The sequence below is a fragment of the Octopus bimaculoides genome, chromosome 20 (assembly GCF_046866305.1).
Source record: "Octopus bimaculoides isolate indiv1 chromosome 20, ASM4686630v1, whole genome shotgun sequence".
NCBI classification, from domain to species: Eukaryota; Metazoa; Mollusca; class Cephalopoda; order Octopoda; family Octopodidae; genus Octopus; species Octopus bimaculoides.
The window spans coordinates 17741755-17765918 of record NC_142947.1 but is presented as its reverse complement, the minus strand read 5'-3'; the positions used below and the strand labels follow the sequence as shown (position 1 = coordinate 17765918).

Genomic DNA, 24164 nt, shown 5'->3' with positions numbered 1-24164 from the left:
TACTTGAAATTTATTTATCCAACTACATATCTATAAATATACATTTAAGTGTGCATGTATGATTGTGTGTGTGTGTGTGTATATGTATGTGTGTGTGTATATATGTATATGTGTGTGTAGATATATATATATATATATATATATATATATATATATATATATATATATATGTATGTGTATATATGTATGTATATATATATAATATGTATATATATATATATATATATATATATGTATGTGTATGTGGCTGACAATATGTGCATCTCTGATCATGAGCAGGAGTAGTGGGGGAGCATCATAGCCATGTGTTGAGAGGAATTCTTTGGGGTTTGAATAATTCACCTCTGGAAACTTTGGTGTTTCGTTCAACATCCTTAACAAAACTTTATTCAGGGACCTTTTGAGCAGGATGGGCTACTCACCCTGAAGAAAATTCTAACTGGGCCTCACCCGCAAGATCATACACTATTTATCTTGATATGAGATCACCATGTCACACACATATGGTTGTGATGCATGTGTCTGGTGTACCCTTATCAGATGGGTAGTCATATTGTCAATGTATACTTTCTATAACGATTCTTAATGCCAAGAACATTATTTGTTATATGAATATTTACATATCATGAATGCTATTATCATAAATATGTTTTTTCTGTAATATATCTGTTAATTCCATCTATAAAAAAAAAGATTAAAAAAAATTTCAGCTACATGAAACCTTTTTTTTTTCTTTCTTTTTTTTTACAGAAAGTTTTTCCAGTTGCGAGCTGATTTTCCAGTTAACCAGTTGATGTATCGTAGTGAGACAGGCAAAAAGAGGACATTATATTTTGTGTCAAAGAGCATGCTAGATGTTGTTAAAAATAATTACGAGCGGGTAAAGGTCAGTAGGACTTCATAAGTTTCGGTGTTAGTATAAATGAATGAATAAATGAATGACTCACTTGTTGGTTTTGACAAATGAAGATTCCAGTTGTTCAATTGATGAAACTATCTATTTATCTATCTATCTATATATATATATATATATATATAAACTTGAGAATGTATGTCTGTCTGTCTGTGTGAATCCCTAAAACTCCAGAACTACACAACCAATTTCATTCAAATTTTACACATGCCTTACTTCGGGTCCCGGTTGTGTTTTAGTAAAAAAAAATCTTAACTTCTTGCATACTTCCAGCCCACAGCAACATCATATCTCTTCCACTATTTAAGTATTACGTGTCAAAAGTGAAACAAAAACACTCATGTCATTCGAACCGGAATCTTAAAAACATTGTCACCTTACATCTCATTCTCATTTAAGTACCACGACAGGCAAATAAAAATTATTTTATTATAATGTTAGATATCTATGCCATTATTATAATCTTCAGACAGACTCACTAGGACACTATAACAAAACTGGACTTTCAAATTACAAGTACAGTCCATCCAGCAGGCTTTCACAGAGCTTACACTTACCTAATTTAACTCAAAAAATTTGGGTCTGCCCAAGAATTTGATAGAAGGCTGTTAGCCAAGGTGTCACACAGTAAGATTGAACTTGATACTTTGTGATCAGAAACGAATTTCTTAATGATACATTAATGTACCCACAGAAAGGTGGTATAGTTGTATATCATAATGAATAGAGTGAAGGTGCATGGCTCAGTAGTAAGAGCGTCAGGCTTACAATCATGAGGTAGTGAGTTTGATTTCTGGACTGAGCTGTGTGTTGTGTTCTTGAGCAGGACACTCATTTTTCATGTTGTTCCAGTTCACACAGCTGTAGAAATGAGTTCTGACATCACTGGTGCCAAGCTGTAAAGGCCTTTGCCTTTCCCTTGGACAATATCACTGGTGTGGAGAGAAGAAGCTGGTATGCATGGGCAACTGTTGGTCTTCCATAAACAACCTTGCGTGGACTTGTGTCTTGGAGGGGACCTTTCTAGGTGCAATCCCGTGGTCATTCTTGACTGAAGGGGATCTTTACTTTTTTTTTTATATAATGAATAGAGTAAGGATATTTTGTGAGAGAGGACTGAACCCGGGACCATGTGGTTGGAAAGCAAGCTTCTTACCACACAGCCATGCCTATGCCTAAGGAAAGATTTTATGTGTATTTATTTGTATGTGTACATGACTGTGACATTAGCTCCAATATCTCAGTACCTGTAGCTGGGTGGATCAAGTAAAGATAGCAGACTTAGCTTCTGTTCACATCCACTTAGGGTCAATAATATCAACTCAGACTGCTGTCTAGTTGTTGCAAGCATAAAACCATGGTACTGGTCTCATGCAGAGGTTCTTAAATTTTTTTCACAATTTCAAACTCTCAAAAGATTACTTAATATGTCTCCTTACTGCTTTTGTCTAACTGGTGAAATTGTCCTCATCAGTCCTATTAGGTGCTTGTATGATTTCAAGAGATGATGACAGCTTGGTTTTGACCATACATGCGGAAAACAGAAATGAAATAAGAAAAGAAATAAGAATTCATAAAAACCCATATCCCAAAAAGACAGCTACACCTGGTCTAATGGTCACCCAAATACATACACACACCCATCGCAGACTCTACACTTTCTTGCAAGCGTGTATAGAAACCATAAACTTAGACAATCTCAGTTTTATTTATACCAAAATATACCTTATAATTTTGATCTTTTCTCTTGTTATATTCAGATAATAAATGTTGGAGTTAAAATGTTTGGCCGTAGTCCGTCTCCACTTGTTCCTCAGTGTGACTTCAGAATAAATCAGGAGGTGAGCAGATTTTTTTATTGTCATCTCTTTTGTCAACTATTTTATGGGCTCCTATTTTTCTTTAACAATTGACTGTTCTTGTATTTCTGTTCCTTTTCAAAATAATCAAGGATTCAGAATGGCTTAGAAAAATAACTGAAAACTATATTGGGGTATTAACTCTTTATAGAGACAAAGCCTTTAGTTGCTTCTGCATGAAACTTTTCATAACCATTTTCCCAGTGAAATACTGCCTATGTTTTCAATGTTTGGAAAATAACCAAGTATTTAGAAGGATCTAGTAAAATGACTAATTTTGATGCTTGCTTTGCTTCATGTTCTTTCTTGATGGAGCATGCCTAGCATGCTAATTACTCTGTCAGTTTGCCACCTTAGCAATAATGATAATATTAACTTGATATCTTTGTTTTCTACAGGGCTTAGCATGCCTGCACCAGTATTTCCCATTAAGACGTGTAACCATTGCCAAAGAAGACGTTATCACACTCCTTGGGCAAGAAAACCCCTACTTGTCCAAGCTAAGTGATGTCTGTTACAAACAGGTGACATCGTTGGGTATGTACTTCATTTTTCATTTACCTTTGTGTACATTTTAAAATTCTGTGCATTTTTTTGTCTCCTTCTTCTATCTGGATTCTTTTTCCCTGTCATCTTCATTTTACACATCCAGTGGATCATACTTAATCATGTCTCTCTAATAATGCAACATCACACGTTTTTTCAAAAAAGGTGATATATTTTATTTGTATTTGTTTGGTGAAATGAAAGTACATTCGTAAAGTAAATCATTCATTCATTTACGTGTTTCACCCATTCTTACTAATTTCATGACCATTTTTTTATTTGTTTTATTTCTTATAGAACCTGGAAGTTGTATCTTTATCTTTGAACCAACAGAAAGGTAAGCATGGTTCATCAATATATTCATGAAAGTAGTGAGCTGACAGACTTGTTTGGGAATTGGACAAAATGCTTAACACCATTTCTTCTGGTTCTTTACATCCTGATTTCAAATACTGCAGAGGTTGATTTTACTTTTCATCCTTTCAGGGTTGATAAAGTAAGTACCAGCTGAGCACTGAGGTTGATGTAATTGACTAACCCCATCCTCATAATTACTGGCATTGTACCAAAATTTGAAACCATTTATATGTTTATATTACCAAAGTTCTCATTGAACTTTCCCGTCTAAATGTTACGACACTCTCACCTGTCTTCTATTAGCATGTCAGTTTAAGACTACCTGGCATTGTTGCTCCAATTCTTCCTGGATATTTCCAAGATATTAGCTTTGTACTGAGGCAATGAATAGGCAAAATCTTTAGAGTATGGATAAGATACATTGTTATTTGTTTCCATTCTTTGTGTGTCTGAGGGTCCAAATCTGCAAAAGTCAATAGTGCATCCTGGGGTTGATAAATTATAGATGCAACCCAGGGCAGTGGATTGATGAATCTGTTAGAGCTTTAGATGAAATGCTTCTCAGTATTTGTTCCAGCTTTTTACATTTTGTATACTCAGGCAAGTATGATGAATTTGTCTATATTTAAATAGATAGATAGATAGATGCAGGCATTACCGTGTGGTGGTAAGAAGCTTGCCCTCCAATCACATGGTTCTGAGTTCAGTCCCACTGCATGGCCACTTGGGCAACTATCTTCTACTCTAGCCTCAGACTGACCAAGAGCCATGTGAGTGAATGTGGTAGATGGAAACTGAAAGAAGCCCATCATATGTGTATGCGTGTGTCTTTATTTGTGTTTGTCTCTTGTCACCACTTGACAGCTGGTGTTGGTGTATTTATGTCCCTGTAATTCTACATTGCTGTTGCTTTCTGCCTGGAATTAAACTACCATCCTGTGATCCCTATGTAGAGCTCAGTTATCTTGGCCATGGATGAAACATATCAATACTAGTGATAAGATATGATCCACTAGCGTTTTGATTGGTTAATCGGCTTGTTTGTCGGTTGATTGTATCATTTGATATTTCTCATAGCTGTAAGGATTGAAAAGAGAACAGACGAATAACCATGTTTGATAAAAAAAATTTAAATGATAAATAACACTATGAATTTTTCTGTTTCTCTGATTATTAATCTTCTGTGAAATTATGTCTTATTTCTCTCTTTGTCTTCTTTGACAGTGATCCACAACCAGAATGTCAACTGATCTTTTGTGGTTGGAAAGGTAAAACTTCAGTCCGTTCATTTGTGGGGAAACATGAACGAGCTCATTATCTTAGGCTGTGTGGAGTAGAATTTGAAGATTTACGTAAGTTAAACCATTTGGATTTTATTTATTTATTTATTTATTTTTTTTGTGTATTTTTCACCTATGATTGACCAAGACAGTTGGCACCTCTCACTTGCAGACATATACATACAGTATATATGCATGCGTGCACACGGGAGTGGGGGGAAACAAAACTGTTTAGACTAATAAAGAAAGACAAGCCTGAAAAATAATTAACAGACCTTATTGCCAGGAGCTAGTGAATCTAAACACCTAGTATTCAGCCATATAACATTGCTAACAACATCAATAATAACACTAATCCTTTCTACTCAAGGCGCAACGCCTGAAATTTGGTGGGAGGGGACTAGTCGATTACATCGACCCAGTGTTTCACTGGTACTTAATTTATCGACCCCGAAAGGATGAAAGGCAAAGTCAAGCTCAGCAGAATTTGAACTCAAAATATAGCAACGAGCAAATTACGGCTAGACATTTCATCCAGTATGCTAACAATTCTGCCAGCTTGCCACCTTATCAATATGACGATGATGATGATGATGATTTCAAATTTTAGCACAAGGCCTGTAATTTCCAAGGTGGGGTAAGTTGATTACATCAACTCTAGTGATCAACTGGTGCTTATTGTATCAACCCCTAAAGGATGAAAGCAAAGTTGATCTCAGCGGAATTTGAACTTGGAACATAAAGACATGAAATGCTGCTAAGCATTTTGCCCAGCGTGCTGACAATTCTGCCAGCTCACTGTTTTAATAATAATAATAAAAAGATTTGGTTGGCCTGAGGCTATAGTAGAAGATACTTTCCCACACTGTGGGACTGACCCCAGAACCATGTGGTTGAGAAGCAAGTTTCTCACCACACGGCCATGCCTGCATTCAAAAAAATGGTCATAGAAGTTAATTGGTTTACCAAACTGGGTTACAATGATAAAAAGATAAGGAACACTGTGAATTAGTATCTGATTATCACATTGTAAAGGTGATATATGTAATACCTAGTTAAGGTTCAGTGGCTATGGAGTTGTAAAGTTTTGATTTTAAAAATAGGTAAGACTTTTTAGTAATTGATTAACTGTGTCTGTTATTGTTGGTTTCTGTGTCATGAAATTGTTCTGTTTTCAGGTAAAGAGGCTCAAGCAAAAACTGAGCAGAATACAGAAAATATGGACAATGTCAATGCTAATGATACTGCTGCTGTTGATGGTAATGATTCTGAAGAGGAAATAGAAAAGGAAGATGCAAAGAAGGTGAAGCCAGACGTGAAGGAGGAGGAAGAAATCAAAAAGGAAGGTGTGAAGAAAGAGAAGGACTCCAAAGATGGTTTGGTTGGCAATGATGTACCTCCAGAAGTGATGGAGGTAGATGCAGAGACTCCATCGTCAACTAAACCTTCAAATTAGAACTCCTGTATTCATTACATCATATTCATCATTCTTGATGCATTTAAGATGTCATCTAAAAAGGAATAAAAAAAAAAATTATTAAAATCTGTCACATCTCCGCTTTCAATTTTCATCATCGTTTTATGTTGTTGTTGAGCTTTAAAGCAGTTCTGATCAGGCATAACGATCTTTTATCTTTTGCCAACAAATTGGCAAAATTGATCATTTAGGTGATCTAAAAGAAGCCTAACCTTATAGACTTTATTACAAGGATCGAGTTTACTGTTGTCGTTGAAATGCAGATATTGATCTATTTTCTCAAACATATTTATATTCATCATCATCATCAAAGTTGTGAGCTGAGCATGCTGGGCAAAATGTTTACTTGTATTTTGTCTGTCTTTACATTCTGAGTTCAACTTTGCCTTTTATCCTTTCAGGGTCAATAAAATAAGTTCCAATCAAGAACTGGGGTCAATGTAATCGACTGGTCCCCTACCCCAAAATTTCAGGCCTTGCACCTATAGTAGAAAAGATCAGCAGCAGCAGTAGAATGGTGAGCTAGCAGAAGTGTTAGTGGATTGGACAAAATGCTTAAGCACATTTCTTCCAGTTTTATATGTTCAAATTCTACCAACCTTTTAAGGTTACTAAAAACAATTACCAGTCAAATGCTATGGTCAATGTAATCGACTTGTCCTCTCTCCCAAAATGTTCAGCTTTCTGCTTATAGTAGAAAGGATTATTATTATTATAGGGCAGTAGTTTGGCAGAATTGTTAAAGTTGGACAAAATGCCTTGCTGTTATTCTTTTACATGTTTCAGTCATTTGACTGTGGCCCTGCTGGAGCAGTGCCTTTAGTCAAAGAAATTAACCCCAAAACATATTCTTTGTAAGTCTAGTACTTATTCTATCAGTGTCTTTTGCTGAGTCGCAAAGTTTTAAGGACATAAACACACCAACATTGGTTGTCAAGTGATGGTAGGGGAACAAACACAGAGACACATACACATAAATATATATACACATATACAACACGCTTCTTTCAGTTTCCATCTACCAAATCCACTCACAATTCTATTGTCAATCTGAAGCTATAGTAGAAGGCACTTTCCCAAGGGCCATGCAGTAGGACTGAACCCAGAACCATGTGGCTGGGAAGCAAGCTTCTTACCACAAAGCCAAGCCTGCACCTACATACTGAATTCAAGTTCTGCTGAAGTCAGCTTCACCTTTCATCTATCTAGGATCAATAAAATAAAGAGCCTGTGAACCCATTCTCCCTTCAAAGATTGTTGGTCTTGTGCCTAAATCATAAACCATCATTAAGGCAAACTAGCAGACTTCTTTGATTTTCAGGAAAAAAAATACCACACGACATAGGTGTGGCTGTGTGATAAGAAGTTTGCTTCACATCACATGGTTCTGGGCTCAACCCCACTGTGTGATACCTTGGGTAAGTGTCTTCTACTATAGCCTCAAGCTGACCAAAACCTTGCGAGTGGATTTGGTAAACAGAAACTAAAAGAAGCCCATCATATATATATGTGTCTCTGTGTCTGTGTTTGTCCCCCACTACTGCTTGACAACCAGTGTTGGTGTGTTTACAATCCTGTAACTTAGCAGCTCGGCAACAGAGACTGATAGAATAAGTATCAAGCTTAAAACAAAAAGAATACTGAGATTGATTCATTTGATAAAAAATTCTTTATGACAGTGCCCTAACATGGCTGCAGTCTAATGACTGAAACAATTAAAGATAAAAGATGGTATTTCTTCTGGCTTTTTATATTTTTAGATCAAATCCCACTAGAAACTGTCAGTACACATGATTCCTCTAATGGTTACAAATATTACAAGAGAGCTAATCATTTCATCATAGGGTAAAGGCCCCCTTCAGTAATGAATGGCCATGGGATTGTACCTAGAAAGTTCACAAGTCCAGGCAAGGTTGTTCATGGAAGACCAGCAGTTACTCATGCATGCCAGCCTCCCCGCTCCACACCACCAATGTTATCCAAGGCAAAAGCTAATACAGCTCGGCACTAGTGACGTCACAACTCATTTCTACAGCTGAGTGAACTGGAGTAACATGAAATAAAGTGTCTTGCTCAAGAACACAGCACACAGCCCAGTCCAGGAATCGAATTCATTGCCTCGTGATTGGGAGTTCAATGTTTTAACCACTGAGCCATGCACCTTCACAAGGAAAATGAGGCAGGATTAGAAATTTCAAATTAAATTTAAAGATTTATAAAGGAAAAGATACATAGAATTCACATATTTGACTTTTTATATCTTTATTTACTTAATATGAAGCTCTGAAATTTTCCACTCATTGGTAATCATGTATAGTACTTTTAGAAATCACCAGGATAACATAACTTGTGACTTATTACTGTATTTTCTGGCAAACAAGTCAATGCAATATATTTAATGGAAATGTAGTGTAACCATTCAAATACTATCACAATCTTTCTACATTCTGTTGCTTTTTCACATGAAATTTTTGGTCCTCCAAAATTGACCTTCCCATTTTTGGCTGTAAATTTAATCTGAAAAATTCAACTTGTATGCTAGAAAACACAGTATTTAAATATTTTATGAAGTGAGACATTTCATTAAAGATAGAAATAATTAATCTGGAGGAAATCCATGCCAATGTTGTCCTTTTTCTTCACAGAACATTAGTAGAATTTGTTGAAAATTTTTGACAAGTCTCTTAATTTTAAAGTTTCACTATTTGTAGACTGTTGTAAGCAGACTTATGTTATTTAAATGTAAAAGTCACAATGACCTGATACATGGGACATATATAGAGTAAGCTTTCTGCTTCCTGTAACAAATTATCATTATTTGCTAACACGGTCAGTGGGTGTTGAAGAACGATATTTTTCTGAAACATTAAAATTAAACAAAAGACAAACACATGATAAATTACTTTACAGGATTGTCTTTTTGTTTTTTTTTTTGTTACTTTTATTCTTACAATGGCTTCAACTTTATGAGATCACAACAATTCATTTATTACAAAGTAATGAAAAATATAATGGGCGAAATGGGTTTCAAAGATAAATATACTTTGGTGATAAAGGTTTCTTTTTTTTTTTTTTTTTGATACTGCACATGATTTGACTCAGAGATATTTCACTGGCTCATTTAAACATATCAGATGCCAAATGGTCAGTAAATAATCTATTGCTTTTAACAGCAATCTATAATAAAGGAATTTTATATGGTACATAGAGAAAAGAGAGCTAAAGGATAAATTATCAATCATTTTTCATCTCACACTTATTCTTCCATCAGTGTTAGTCACTGAACCAAGCCCAAACTGAAGCACCGCCTTCAAGAATGTTACTTGATTGCAATGACTACCATTTATCAGGTAATTATTTGATATATTTTGGAGGAAGGTGAAAAGCAGTCAACTAGATGTAAAGGGATACAACTGAGACATAAATTACCACAAGGTATTTTTTTTTGTTCAACACTGTGATTTTGTTTTCCATGCCATTCCAACACATGCACACACACATACACGTGTGTATGTGTGTAAAAGCATGAGAGCCAGTGATTACAGTGTTTGGCTCATTTATCATATGGTCATGAGTTCAGTTCTTGCACTGAGTGGCACATTGTGTCCTTGAGCAAGGCACTTTATTTCACATTACACCAGTCTACCCAGCTATGATGAGAACCAGCCAGATGTTGGCACAGTTCTCTCTCTCTCTCTTCCTACACACACACACACACCAATTGTCACATTATGAATCTTCTACGTGTCTATGTCTGCTTATAACTACATAGGCACCTAAAACAATTAGCAAAAGCATGATAGGACATTACCAAGACATACTTGCTCTTAGGTGGTGGCTTGCTGTTTTTTTTCTTCTGTATATACATATACACCTGATGAGTTTTGGCACAGTTTCTGACTACTAAATTTCGCTCACAAGACTAGCTTGGGAAACACTATCCAAAGGTGTAGAAGAAGGGACTTAAGCATGAAACCATCAGGTCGCAAAGTAAAAATAAAACATTTTAACCTTATACCAGCTAAATTTTCAAAATGCAGAAAAAAATATTTATGAGTCTTTTACTGTTTATTTAAGGGTAGGAATATGTTTCATGTAAAAATATTAAATTTTCTAACATATGTCTATAATTCTGCACTAATGCTGTCTTATTATAATTGCTTGCATGCAATAATGTTGTTTACGTGTAAAGAATCTTTAGAGCCTGTCCATTTTTTTGCTTTTATTTTCTTTCAATAAGAGCATAGTATTTGAAGCATCATGAACTTATTAAAAATTAACTTAAGAGTCACACTAAATCCACTAACACCTGGAAAAGAAAATATTCCATTGATTATCACTTCCATTTGGAACTGTTAAAAAGGTAGCATTAAATGAGAAACATTGATTCAGATAAAAAATCCAGTTTGAAGCACATATGTGTGTGTGTGTATGAAATTTGAAGACCAATCAATTTGTAGAGGCTACAACATCAGATAGATTAAGGCAACAGTCAGGTAGTGTGAGGAATTCTTTCGTATTCTCTGAAATTGGTAAAAATTGGAAAGCAGAAATTTTGTAATGCAATAACTTCCGAATTTCTAAGCGACATATGTGTAAGAGTCTGTTAGGGTTGCATGTAACATTCTGTAGAGTGAGAATAAATGGTTTGTCAGGAAATGAATCTGATGTGTCATGGAAGGCACTATTACAAGAAATCATGTGCTGCCAACAAGTATCAGTCTGAAGATTATAACCAGCACGAACCAGCAATCGAATGCTGTGTTTGCGCTCGTCTAGTAAATTATTACCAGCTTCACATGACATTAAAATAGCAAGAGGTGTCAACCCAGCATGGTTTCTGTTATTAGATATGGCACCATAAAATATTAAGTTCTTCAAAATAAGTGGGTGATAGTAATCACAGGCAAGATGTAGAGGGGTCTCCATAAAACTATTTAATATGTTAATATCAGCTCCACATTCAAGTAAGGTTTGAACAACTTCTAAGTGACCATATTGTACAGCCCAATGTAGACAAGTGTTCTGTACATCTCTGTAGTCCAGACTGCCTCCTTCTTCTTCTTCTATTTGATTTCCTGGGATTTGACAGTTCACATTGGCTCCTGAAATCATAGAAATTAATTAAAAAAATAAGCAAAAATGTTATAAATCTTTAAATAAACAAGAATAAATAAATTGGGCTCATATCCTCCGACAGGGCTGCTATAACCTACACACACATCCTAAACTGCATTCAAAAGAGGCCAATTTAGCTGATTTATAGACTCACTCACCAACACACTACCAACTCTGGATGTAGACAGGTTGTTGTTGCTTCTCATTGCTTATTTTACTACTCCTACAGTAGTTTCTGCTCTTTTAAACTAGCTAACACTATACTCTTTTCACCCAAGCCCACAAAACCAAACATTTCTTCTTGCTGTCACACCTCCCATACTCCACACTAAACACTTTAACCAATTTTCTTTCCCCTGAGCTATAACTATCTTTAATTTGCCCGCCCATCTATGTTTTTTCCAATAGATATTTAAATGAAACATCAACCATTGCAATTACACCAATCTGGAAGAAGTGCCTGAACAAGTCATAAGCCCTGACCTGCTCTCCTGTCTATCTTATCAAACAAAAATGTTAGTATTAAAGTGTAATGAAGAAATACTATACAAACATACCTCACCTTATGTTGTTAATTGGTTCCAGGAGACATGACTCAAGTCAAAAAATAACTTGAGTCGAATTTAACTTGTCTCTGGGCTAGGCTAGGCTGAATTTACTTGTCTCTAGGCTAAACCAATAATAACCATTCCCAGTTCTATACTTTATATGTGCTAAAATCTTGTCCTTATTATGTACAATCGTCGATACAGTTGTCTGACCCATCCCAAAAGATCGTGCAATTGCTACCACATTTTCGCGTTTTATCATGGCCAGTTTATCTTCCCGCATTATAGCATGAAGCTTAGCACTTTCACTATGAATTTTCTTAGGAGCCATGGGGGCAAAAAATAAAGTCACAAATGAATGAGAAAGTAGCCGATAAACGGACATAAACAAATCTGAATTCAAAACAATTGCAGGAATCATGAGTGACAATGGTGGATATTGGAATTGCAGTGCAATATGAGCTCCAAAAGACCGATAAATAAGACAACACAGCTGACTTCATGATTTAGTTCACTAAGCTACATTACTTTATGGTGTATATCTTAACATTTACTGTACGTATTTCAATATGATTTTATATGCTTTTATTCTTATTTATTGTACAGTAATATGATTTTATGTGCTTTTAATGGTTTTCTAGTGATTCTATGATTCCAATATCTGTGGCAGACATGTAAAGTTGAGTAAAATGACTTCACTTGATTTTTATTTTTCCATATATTATTTTTCAAAAACTAACGTATAATTCAAAACAACTTAAATCGAAACGACTTAAGCTGAGGTTTGCCTGTATTTAACAATCAAACAAAAAAGGTTTCGAGAAAAACTGAAGCATCCTTACCTGAAGAAACCAATAGCTTGAGCATATCTAGTTTCTTGTCCTTGCAAGCTAAGAATAATGGATTGAAGTATTCTCGGACACCACTTTTGGATACCCAGCCCTGACAGTTAATGTTGACTCCTATATTAAAAATAAAAAAAATTTTCTTTCTGAATTATGGTATTATTATTATTGCAAACTACCTCGTCGACGAGTGACAGGGACCTTCTCTTTGTGGCTGGAGACTTCAACGGTCATGTCGGACGTCGTGCTGGAGGCTTCCATGGCATACATGGAGGCTATGGCTTCGGTTCCCGCAACGAGGAGGGAACCAGACTGCTGGAGTTCTGTGATGCAACCGATCTTATGGTCTGCAATACCAACTTCAGGAAACCTGCCAGTCACCTAGTCACCTACTGCTCCGGCAGACACTCTAGCCAAATCGACTACATCCTCGCCAGAAATAGGGAAAGAGGGCGGCTTATAAATGCCAAAACCTACCCTGGCGAAGAATGTACCCCACAACATAGATTAGTAGTTAGCGACTTTGGGATCAAGGCAAAATGGGTGCCCAGAATTAGACAGGCTTGGAGGAGAAGGGTGTGGAAGCTTAAAGACCCTGCAAACGGACAGAGACTTAGAGACAAGTTACTTGAAGCATTTAACGAAATAGAAGGGGATATAGCATCATACAATGTGGAAGACAATTGGAGATTTCTGCGGGACAACCTGTTGAAAGCCACTGACCAGATTTGTGGGTGGTGTAAGGTCCCCTCCCGACCCAGAGTAACGTGGTGGTGGAACAAGGAGGTAGACAGGGCTATTAGACAAAAGAAACAGGCTTGGAAGGACTGGAAGAACGGTGGTAGCAGGGAATTGTACCAATGTGCCAGAAGGGAGGCTAGGCGACAGGTTTATTTAGCCAGAGGGGAAGCAGATAAGGAAAGATTTGCCAATGTTCTGCGCCGTGAGGACCAAAGACTCGAGGTATTTCGTGTTGCAAGACAGTGTAGGAGAGAAATGTGTTCGCATGGATGATGGTTCGCTTGCACTAAATGAGGATGCAAAGAAAGAGGTCTGGAGATGCCACTACGATAGATTGCTTAATAAAGAGAATGAATGGGAGAAAGAGAGCCTGCCGTATGTCGACCCAATAGAGGGACCAGCTATCCGAGTTGATAGTACCAGGGTAGATAAAGCAATTAAGAGTATGAAGACCAGGAAAGCCCCCGGCCCATCAGGAATCACTGCAGAGATGCTCAAAATATCTGGCAGTGTTGGCTATAGCCTAGTCACCCGTATTACGAACCAGGTGATACACGAAGGAGTCATACCCAATGACTGGTGTAGCAGCATCATAGTCAACTGCTACAAAGGTAAAGGTGACGCTTTAGATACAAATAATTACAGAGGCATCAAGCTGTTAGATCAGGTTATGAAAGTTACAGAGAGGGTCATAGCCCAACTAATTAGGGAGCGAATCAATTTAGATGAGATGCAGTTTGGGTTCGTGCCAGGTAAAAGCACTACTGATGCCTTATTTCTAGTGAGACAGTTGCAGGAGAAATACCTAGTTAAGGATAAACCTCTGTACCTGGCTTTCGTTGACATGGAGAAAGCCTTTGACAGGGTCCCCCGATCCCTTATCTGGTGGTCAATGAGGAAACTTGGGATAGAAGAATGGTTAGTGAGAGCTGTGCGAGCCATGTACAGAGATGCTGCCAGTAAGGTGAGGGTTGGAAATGAGTACAGCAATGAATTCCGGGTAGAGGTAGGGGTCCACCAAGGTTCCGTCCTCAGCCCCCTCTTATTTATCATAGTCCTCCAGGCAATCACAGAGGAGTTCAAGACAGGTTGCCCCTGGGAGCTCTTCTATGCTGATGACCTTGCCCTAATTGCGGAGTCACTATCAAAACTAGAGGAGAAGTTTCAGGTGTGGAAGCAAGGTCTAGAATTGAAGGGCCTTAGAGTCAACCTAGCTAAAACCAAAATCCTAATAAGTAGGAAGGTAGATAAAACACAAACCCCTTCAGGTAGATGGCCCTGCTCAGTATGTAGAAAAGGAGTAGGTAGTAACTCTATAAGATGTACCCGGTGCAAGCTATGGACACATAAGAGGTGCAGCAACATCAAAGGCAGGTTAACTAGCAAGTTAGTTTTTGTTTGTGGCAGATGTTCAGGTGCAATAAAGACTGCAAACAAACAGGAAACAACTTCTATCTCATTCCAGGGTGAAAAACTAGAGGTAGTCGATAGCTTCCGCTATCTGGGCGACCAAGTTAGTAGTGGGGGTGGGTGCGCTGAAAGTGTAGCTGCTAGAATAAGAATAGCCTGGGCAAAGTTTAGAGAGTTCTTACCCCTGCTGGCGACAAAGGGACTCTCACTCAGAGTAAAAGGCAGACTGTATGACGCATGCGTACGAACAGCCATGCTACATGGCAGTGAAACATGGGCTGTAACTGCTGAGGAGATACGTAAGCTCGCAAGGAATGAAGCCAGTATGCTCCGTTGGATGTGCAATGTCAATGTGAATACCCGTCAGAGTGTAAGTATCTTGAGAGAAAAGCTGAACATTAGAAGCATCAGTTGTGTGCAAGAGAGACGATTGCGCTGGTATGGACATGTGGTGAGAATGGATGAAGATAGCTGTGTGAAAAAGTGCCACACCCTAACAGTTGAGGGAACCCGTGGAAGAGGTAGGCCCAGGAAGACCTGGGCTGAGGTGGTGAGGCAAGACCTTCATACATTGGGCCTCACCGAGGCGATGACTACTGACTGAGACCTTTGGAAATGTGCTGTGCGTGAGAAGACCCGGCAAGCCAAGTAAGATCGTTGCCAGTGCCCCTGGACTGGTTCCCTGTGCGGGTGGCACATGAGATGCACCATTTTGAGCGTGGCCGTTGCCAGTAAAAGCACCCACTACACTCTCTGAGTGGTTGGCGTTAGGAAGGGCATCCAGCTGTAGAAACTCTGCCAAATTAGACTGGAGCCTGGTGTTGCCATCCGGTTTCACCAGTCCTCAGTCAAATCGTCCAACCCATGCTAGCATGGAAAGCGGACGTTAAACGATGATGATGATGATGATTATTATTTACCTTTTATTCAGTTTATTTATGTTTTATCTATATTATATATATCAGTGTTGTTGTTTAGTTCCCGGTGATTTCTAATTTAGTATACTCTAATCAAAAGCATTTCAGATGCATCCAGCCTATTGTTTTTTTTTTTGGGGGGGGGGGGTTTCAGACAATGGACAATAGTCACTAATTTGTCCTTGCTTTTCTAAAACATTAAGGTATATTAAATAAAGAAGACTTGGCTTCTATTTTTAACATGTCAAGCAACTAAGTAAAGATTGTCTTTATCATCATTACAATTTTCACTTTGGCTGTCACATTTTTTTCCCATGCAAGGAGGGTTTGAACAGGTCTGCAACACAAGATTTTTTCTTGAATCTCAGTTGTTACTGTGAGTCCTAACATTCAAAAGTTTTTTTTTATGAAATACAGGGTAATTCAAAATGAATGGTACAAAAGTAAGACATACATGTGGACACCCTTTGCTACACAGCAGGTGTCTACATGAAAGTCTAGTTTTTACTGCACTCATGCCAGCATAGCCTGATTCGTTGAGTCAACCAGGTTTGCCTATCTGCTGCTTTGATTCTTGTAAGTCCAGTGGAAGTGCGGGCATGAACATCTTGTCATTCAGATACTCCCAAAGAAAAAAGTTGCAAAGTGTTAGGTCAGAAGACCTAGTGGGACAGACCATTAATGGCAAATCATTCAGCCCAGCATGGCCAATCCAGCATTCTGGAAGATGCTGGTTGAGGTAATTGTGTACATGTCTACGCCTATGTGGCAGGGCCCAGTCTTGCTGCATAGTGAAGTTGAGTACCTCTTCTTCCAACTGGGACAACAACCAAATGGACAGCATGTCAAGGTAGATGCACCCTGTAACAGTGGACCATTTATTTTGAACTGCCCTCTATTTTGTATAACATCTACTTTTATCTATATTTACCTAGTGTAGTTTCTATTTTTAATTCACAAAACTTTTTTCTCCAGTCAATATTTTATTACAAGTACACTACAACATTCACCTGCCAATGCCTTTGATGATGACAACATACTTAACTCATTTTACTCTAGCTAGGTTTAACACATCGCCAGCTGATAAGCCAATGAGAGAGTGTCTAAATGCAGTCGTTCAGCTGACAAGAAATAGCAGCCAAATCTCTACCAAAACAAACCCTACTATTTTAAAAATACTGACAACATATTGAATAACATAGTCCTAGATATACAGGAAGACAAAGATGTTCATGAATGGAATGCTTTTCACCACAATTCTGTTGTATCAAAGTTGACCTGGGTTAAACAACACAACCACCAGCTGATTCTTTGGTGCATTTTGTAGAGTTCACTCTGTCGTAGGCATCTTTTCCCTGTTGACAATAGCTTGCAGATGTTCAAGTTGGACATCAGTCACAGCAATCTCATTCTACAAGGACTACTTGCACAGTCCACTCCTACCTTCACCAACTTACTATAGATAAATATATTATGTACTGTGTACTCTACTAACAAAGAGAAAACTGCTTCTTTTCAATACATTGAACAGTTCTTGCAATATCTTCATACTTCCCTCTCACTATACCTCCACTTCTAACTCTCCTTTCACTCCACCTCCACTTCAAACTCCCCTCTGACTACACCTTAACTTCTAATTCCCCTTCTAAATACACCTCCATTTCTAATTCCTCTCTAACTACATTGCCACTTCTAATTCTTCCTCTAGCTACACCTCCACTTCTAATTCCCCTCCAACTATGGCTAATAACAAATCTCGTCACAATCTACTGTCTTAATAAAGAAAGGCCATCTCTAAAAAGGTTGGCTATGGCTGTATTGCTATTGATCATGTGACTACTTCATCAAGGCTGACCTCAAGCTAAACAATAGCAACAACTTATATTTGCTTGGAAAACTACAATTAAAAACTCACCTTTGCTGATTAGATACTTGACAATATCCACAACGCCATAGTGTACAGCATAGCAGAGGGGTGGCCATGTTGCACATTCTCCACCATCAGTCTTGATGTGAACAGGTTTGTTGATGCTGCATACTCCACCATTACACAAACCAACAAACTGTACAGATAAAGAAAACATGTTCTGTGTCATGATAAAACTATAAAAATTATAACTAAAATGTAGCACTTCAACAAATCCAATTGAATTCAACTTCATTGTCACTGAATACCACAAAATTCAATTGAATTGAATAAATCATTTCAAAAAACAGTTTCTAAAAATGAAAACAGGCATGTACTATCACATGTATATTACTTTGAATGCAGGACATTGAACATATGGACCAGTTTGTTTGATGTTAATTGAAATATTTTATATATATATATATATATATATATATATATATATTTATAACAAAGTGATTTTGTCTCTACAAGAAAGATTCTAGAAGTAAATTTGGTGGCAGCATTCATTAAAACAATGCAAAGATAGCGCTGAAAAAAATTGCTGACACAAGTAGAGCAATTATTCTATGTGAATAGTTCTTTTTTACACAGACACAATTCCCCCTCATGTCCATGAAAAGTGAGAATGTGTAACGTTCATACTTTTCCTATGGGTTTTAACTAGCTAAGGTCATAATCAAAACTTAACTGTTATACACACAAACACTCTGCAAAACATCTAAAATGCTTTCTGAGTGGCTAAACTCACTCACAAACACACTACAACTACACATAGAACCTCTTCTCTATTGCTCCTTCTGCTGCAACTAGAATAAGTCTTGCTTTTCTAGTAAGCTGTTTAACACCTACTGCACTCACAGCATCCTCTTCTGTCATCCCTATTCAACCATGCTGAATCAGAGCTAACTTGAGCTAAACAACAAATGACAATCAAAGTTTCTAGCTACTTTGATAAATAAAAACGAAACTTGTTGCATGACAGATGTACGCGAGGGATTGTTAAAACTATTCACCGGCGGTCACACAACACGAGTCCTTTAAATGGAAGTATGTTCATACTTTGTTTTTCTGTAAAATATATTTGGAAATTATTTAAATTAGTATTTTTAGTTTCTTCCCCTAAAATAACTATCAAAGCATTCATACACATAAAATCGGTTGTTCTTATTTCGAATATCTCACTAAAAGAAACCCAGGTGATAGAGAACAATGTAATGTTAAACGGTTTTTCTTTTTCAAAAATGAAACTCACAAGTACTTTTTAAAGCCACCTCCGCCTCATAATTTTTTTCATCGTTAATTTTGCTCTGAGAAACATTTTTTACTCATTCAGATATGATCTACACAGAAGAAACTACCGAAAAATATAGACACTAATTTGTTGGATCTATAGACCGAAATATTTTACGGCTCATAGTTTCAGCATTCTTTGGATATAATCTCTTATTACAATTAAACAGCAAACTGCATGCTGTTAGGAATTTTTTTTTCTTTCAAATAGATCTCACAGTATCGATTTCTTGTTGCCTTCTTCATAGAAAGAAATGAATACGTTTTGCGATATACCTTAACCTAAAGAAATTTGCAGTATATATATATATATATATATATATATATATATATATATATGTGTGTGTATACATATTTATAATCGAACTCCGGTGCTTACTACGCCATGGCGTTCACCAAGACAAAGGTATTTGACGAAAAACGATCAGAATTTGATTAAAACAAGTGAAACACCTGATCCTACATGTCCCACGGCACTTCGGCAATTTTATCTTTCACGAATGAGGAAGCAACACAAATGAAAACATAACTCGTTATTTAAAAGTTGACAAAAATTCCCGAAAGGAGCAGGTAAAGGTAACAAGAATTAAATTAACGAAGTTGTGGTAATTTGAAGTTCTTGAGAGTTGTAACAATACAATGAGGTTTTGGGGCACGCTGCACAATTACCTGTTCCACATCGTTTGTTGATATAGCGTTAAGTAAGCATCGTTGTTTACTTTGGGTCATTTTCACCTGAAATGTCAACACTTGTTCGTGAGAATAACCATTTCTGAGGAGACAAGTTGCGCAATAAAGAACGATAACTCAAAGTTACTAAGCCTTTTCATCTAAATGCTATAATTTTGGCTGACGTTGACCTAATCGTTATAAAGCGAAAGGTAAATTCCCGGCAAAATAGTTTCGATTCTCGATTAAATCCTTCATACTACTAACGACGTTGGGAAATGTTTTCAAATACTCTCTGAGCTGAGTAAAAACAAAATTTCGATTGAAATATGTTGTTGTTGTTGGCACGACGTCGAGAGTTCCAGTTGATCCGATCAACGGAACAGCCTGCTCGTGAAATTAACGTGCAAGTGGCTGAGCACTCCACAGACACGTGTACCCTTAACGTAGTTCTCGGGGATATTCAGCGTGACACAGTGTGACAAGGCTGACCCTTTTGCATTACAGGCACAACATAAACAGGAAGTAAGAGCGAGAGAAAGTTGTGGTGGAAGAGTACAGCAGGGTTCGTCACCACCCCTTTCCGGAGCCTCGTGGAGCTTTTAGGTGTTTTCGCTCAATAAACACTCACAACGCCCGGTCTGGGAATCGAAACCGCGAGTCCACTGCCCTTACCACTGGGCCATTGCGCCTCCACCGATTGAAATATATGATTATCATAAATCCATTCACTGTTGTAAATTCGTAAAACCGTAACGGTAAACTCTACTGCATGATTTATCGTATTTAGTCCTAAACGTCTCTACTCTAAATTCAAATTCCGCCGCCAAAATTAACTTCGCCCTCTGTTCCCACTGTGTCGATAAAATATTTAGTTTACGTCCTTCTTCAGCGTAGCCCGAGAAACACGGATCTGTTTGTATATGTAAAAGTAGATATTGATTTCAAATTTTGGCGCAAGGCCGGCAAGTTCGGGGGGCGGGAGTAAGTCGATTACATTGACCCCAGTGCTCAACTAGTACTCATTTTATCAACCCAAAAAGGATGAAAGGCAAAGTCGATCTCGGCGGAACTTGAACACGGAACGTAAAGGCGGACGAAATGCCCGGCATCCTAACGATGGAATTATTAGTTACGTGCTGCTTGAATAAGTAAGGTAGTCATTACCAGCCCATACTTAATTATTAGATAGGAGAAGTAATTGATTTTAAATTCATCATAGAAATGTTAACGTAAGGCCAAACATTCAAAGTATAATTTCAACAAATGGCTAATATTTTGATGTCAATTTCAGCGTGCTTTTTAACCTCAATCGGGCGGCGATAAAAATACATCAATCTCAACAGTCGCGGGAGGGCTTACCTACCAAGTGAATGAAGCCCCCAGTATACATCACATATAATGACATGAGACAGTGTAATTGTAGTGTGAGGAGTGTACACTTGTTTATGTACTTCATGCGTAATATTTCAGGTCCTAATACCATTAAGTTACAGCTTAAGGAGTTAATTTCTTTTGTGAAATTTTCCGTGGACAAAAACCTTTAACAATTTTATTTTGGGAAGAAAAAAGATGCAAATATCTGTTCATTTGATAATGAAATTGGATAAATTTAAATAGCTTGGTAAGAATTACTTTAATGAACTCAGTTATACAGAATTGAGAATTGTCTTAAATGAAACACAATTTACCTTTGTGTGTGTGTGTGTGTGTTTTGCATAGATTCTGACAAATCGTCTTGATATCTGTGGAAATAATCTTGCTTATGCGACGCTGAGTTTCTTTTCCGCCATGCTTCAATATTGCTATAGAAAACGTAACTATCAATAGCGTTTGCAGTGTCAAACTGCTTTGGCATTCTAACAATTACCGAATCAATAACATCAGAAACATTCTGTTTGAATTCGATTTAAGGCTCGTTGGATCCACCACGATGACTTTCTCAGACATTCTCCTCTGGTTCATCATCATCTTCAATGACAAATCATGTTCTATCTTTCAAGAAATTTTATTTTGATGGAAAAATTCAATTTCGATTTTCTCAGCAACTAGCTTTGTTTCAATTAAAATCCGATCATTTCTCAAGTAGATCTTTTAAATCATTTTAAGCCTGAAACCTCTATATTCACTGTAGCGAGGATCTTTGACTACATCGATGGCATAAGGATGCAAATGAAAAATCTTATGTATTCCATTGCGACACTGACTTCAGTTTTTGGAGTAACGCTGAATGACAAACATTTCTTTAGCGGGAGTTGTATCCCAGTAAGATGATTTTCAATGGGTCTTACACTTACTACTCAGTCTGTCCTATGAGTACCTGAAAAAACTCTAATGGATTCCCCTAGATGCTCTCTGAGAATAATCTTACACTGAGGAGTGGAGGAAAACAAAATGTGACTGCAGCATACGGCAGTTTAGGGAATAGAAAGCATGCAAAGTAGATTGATGGCAAGTATGTGAGGCTACCATTGTACTTGCCAGGTGTGTTGGCGACGTTATCATAAGCCTGTCCTCGACAATCTTTTATAGCTATCACAAAATACTTGAATGTCTCCGTAATCAGATTTACTAATTTAGCCCTTGTCTTACAACAATAAACAGAGGTTAAAAATAATTTTGGAACTGCAACAAAAGTGATGCAGAATTTGCAGTTCCAAAATGGTGAACTTTGCTCCATATGGCTGGCACCTGTATTTCATAAACCACAATTAGATTTAATCCAAATGTGATTCGGAACATATTCAAAACATTTAATGAAATTTTAAAAAGAAATAGTGAACTTGAAGCCGTTCATCCTTTTATTTGGATGTTCTCTTTGTAACTAGACCGACTAGAATTAGTCATAGGCCAAGAGTTCAATAATTTATAAGAACTTTCCATTGTGATTGCCACCAATTTATTGGGATGAAGTGCGGAAAGCAAATTTCACTTTACCCAGGAAAAATTACTAACTACATCGATTTTCGTTAGTATATATTGACATTTCTCAGTCTCGCAAATGACCCATTTGAGAGATATCGCATTAATCTTGATATCATTTGTTCATCTCCTCTCTGGCTCATGAGTAATTTCCATGTTCAGGCAACCAGTCAAACAGTTTTCCCCATTTCTGTTCAGTACTCCCGTTCTGTTTAGATGCAATGATCTTTGCTGGTGTGGTTCAGCGGTATGAGAGAAAAACAATGATTACAAAACAGGTAATATAAGGCCTATTTTCTAGGACAAAAGGCAAGCCTTCGTTTGCTTTTGCTTGCATTATTTGTTGTTCTAACTTTGATTACAGACATTAGAAATTTTCTTTCAGTAATATTACTTTACTTAACAATCGAACACTTTCAGGTAATGACACGGAACTATGTGGCGATTATGCGTGGGCAGATAGCATCCTGGATTGACTGAATGTCAATTAGCTATTGTCTTAGTGTTCAATATTACTGTGTCATGCGAACGCGAACAGGATGTGGCTCGGCTAATTCAAACATCACATACACGAGTCCAATTGTCATTCGACCATGTTGTTAATTGTATTATATTCAAGGCGTGAACTTAGTTTAAACCACATCATCTTTCACAATGAATCCACTCCTGAGTTGAAAGGAAGATTCCTGGTTGTTCTGTCTGTATAAATGTGTGTGGGTGTGTGGGTGTGTCATTATTCAGTTTTATTTCAGGATTTCTTGCCAGTAGAGAAAGAGCCAGTTTCTAACCTAGATCCAAGGCTCCTTCATTGGAATTTCAACATCAACAGAGTATCTTAGTATGAATGTATACTTGCAGATTCGTGTTTTGTTTTATGTATGTATGTGTATATCTATCTATCTATCTATCTATTTGTATATGTATGTATGTGAGCCATCAAAATTCTCATAGAAATCGACCCATGGTAAACAATGATGTGACTATTAAAATTCATGACAGAACGCGTGTAAAATGTAGAAGGGTGTGTCTCTCAGTTGGAGGTCTAAAAAGACATGTTAAGATAGTGCATATGGTGACACCTGTTTCTCCTGCCAGCCAGCACAGTTGTCTAGTATGTAATAAAATGTGTAACAGCTTGGCCAGGCTTAAAAGTCATATAAGGGCATCACATGGCAACAATAATGAATCATTTCAGTAAGTCGTCTTGGCAATGGCCTTTCTCGTGTAACGAGGATGTAGCTGTGTGTGATATGTATGTATGTACAGAGTGTTCGGGCTAAATTTGTCAGCTTGCATGAAAGGAAAAAAAAAGAAAAACCCACAATATCCCATCCAAAAATAAAAGTATTTAAAAAAATCA

At 37.2% G+C, this 24164-nt stretch overlaps 2 protein-coding genes across 3 annotated transcripts in view; one reads left to right on the top strand and one right to left on the bottom strand.

Annotated features, from left to right (window-relative positions):
• The window catches only part of LOC106883416 (RNA cytosine-C(5)-methyltransferase NSUN2), a 29606-nt gene extending 21325 nt beyond the window's left edge, over positions 1-8281 (top strand). Inside the window, exons 17-23 of the mRNA XM_089338656.1 lie at positions 751-886; positions 2674-2754; positions 3171-3309; positions 3616-3655; positions 4900-5027; positions 6134-6214; positions 8193-8281. Of these exons, the coding sequence (XP_089194782.1) occupies positions 751-886; positions 2674-2754; positions 3171-3309; positions 3616-3655; positions 4900-5027; positions 6134-6214; positions 8193-8281 (694 nt within the window). The remainder of the gene's footprint in view (positions 1-750; positions 887-2673; positions 2755-3170; positions 3310-3615; positions 3656-4899; positions 5028-6133; positions 6215-8192) is intronic.
• A 1046-nt stretch (positions 8282-9327) lies between these two features.
• Positions 9328-20294, bottom strand: LOC106883421 (uncharacterized). Of its 2 annotated transcripts, XM_014934415.3 has the most exons (4): positions 19883-20294; positions 17927-18074; positions 12941-13060; positions 9328-11537 (listed from the first exon to the last, which is right to left on the bottom strand). In XM_014934415.3, exons 1-4 carry the CDS (start codon positions 19940-19942, stop codon positions 10882-10884), a joined length of 984 nt encoding a protein of 327 aa, XP_014789901.1. In that variant the 5' UTR covers positions 19943-20294; the 3' UTR covers positions 9328-10881. The 2 variants fall into 2 exon arrangements, with proteins under 2 accessions (XP_014789901.1, XP_089194281.1); XM_089338155.1 differs by lacking the exon at positions 12941-13060 and having other exon boundaries at positions 19883-20090.
• Positions 20295-24164: the final 3870 nt, after the last annotated feature.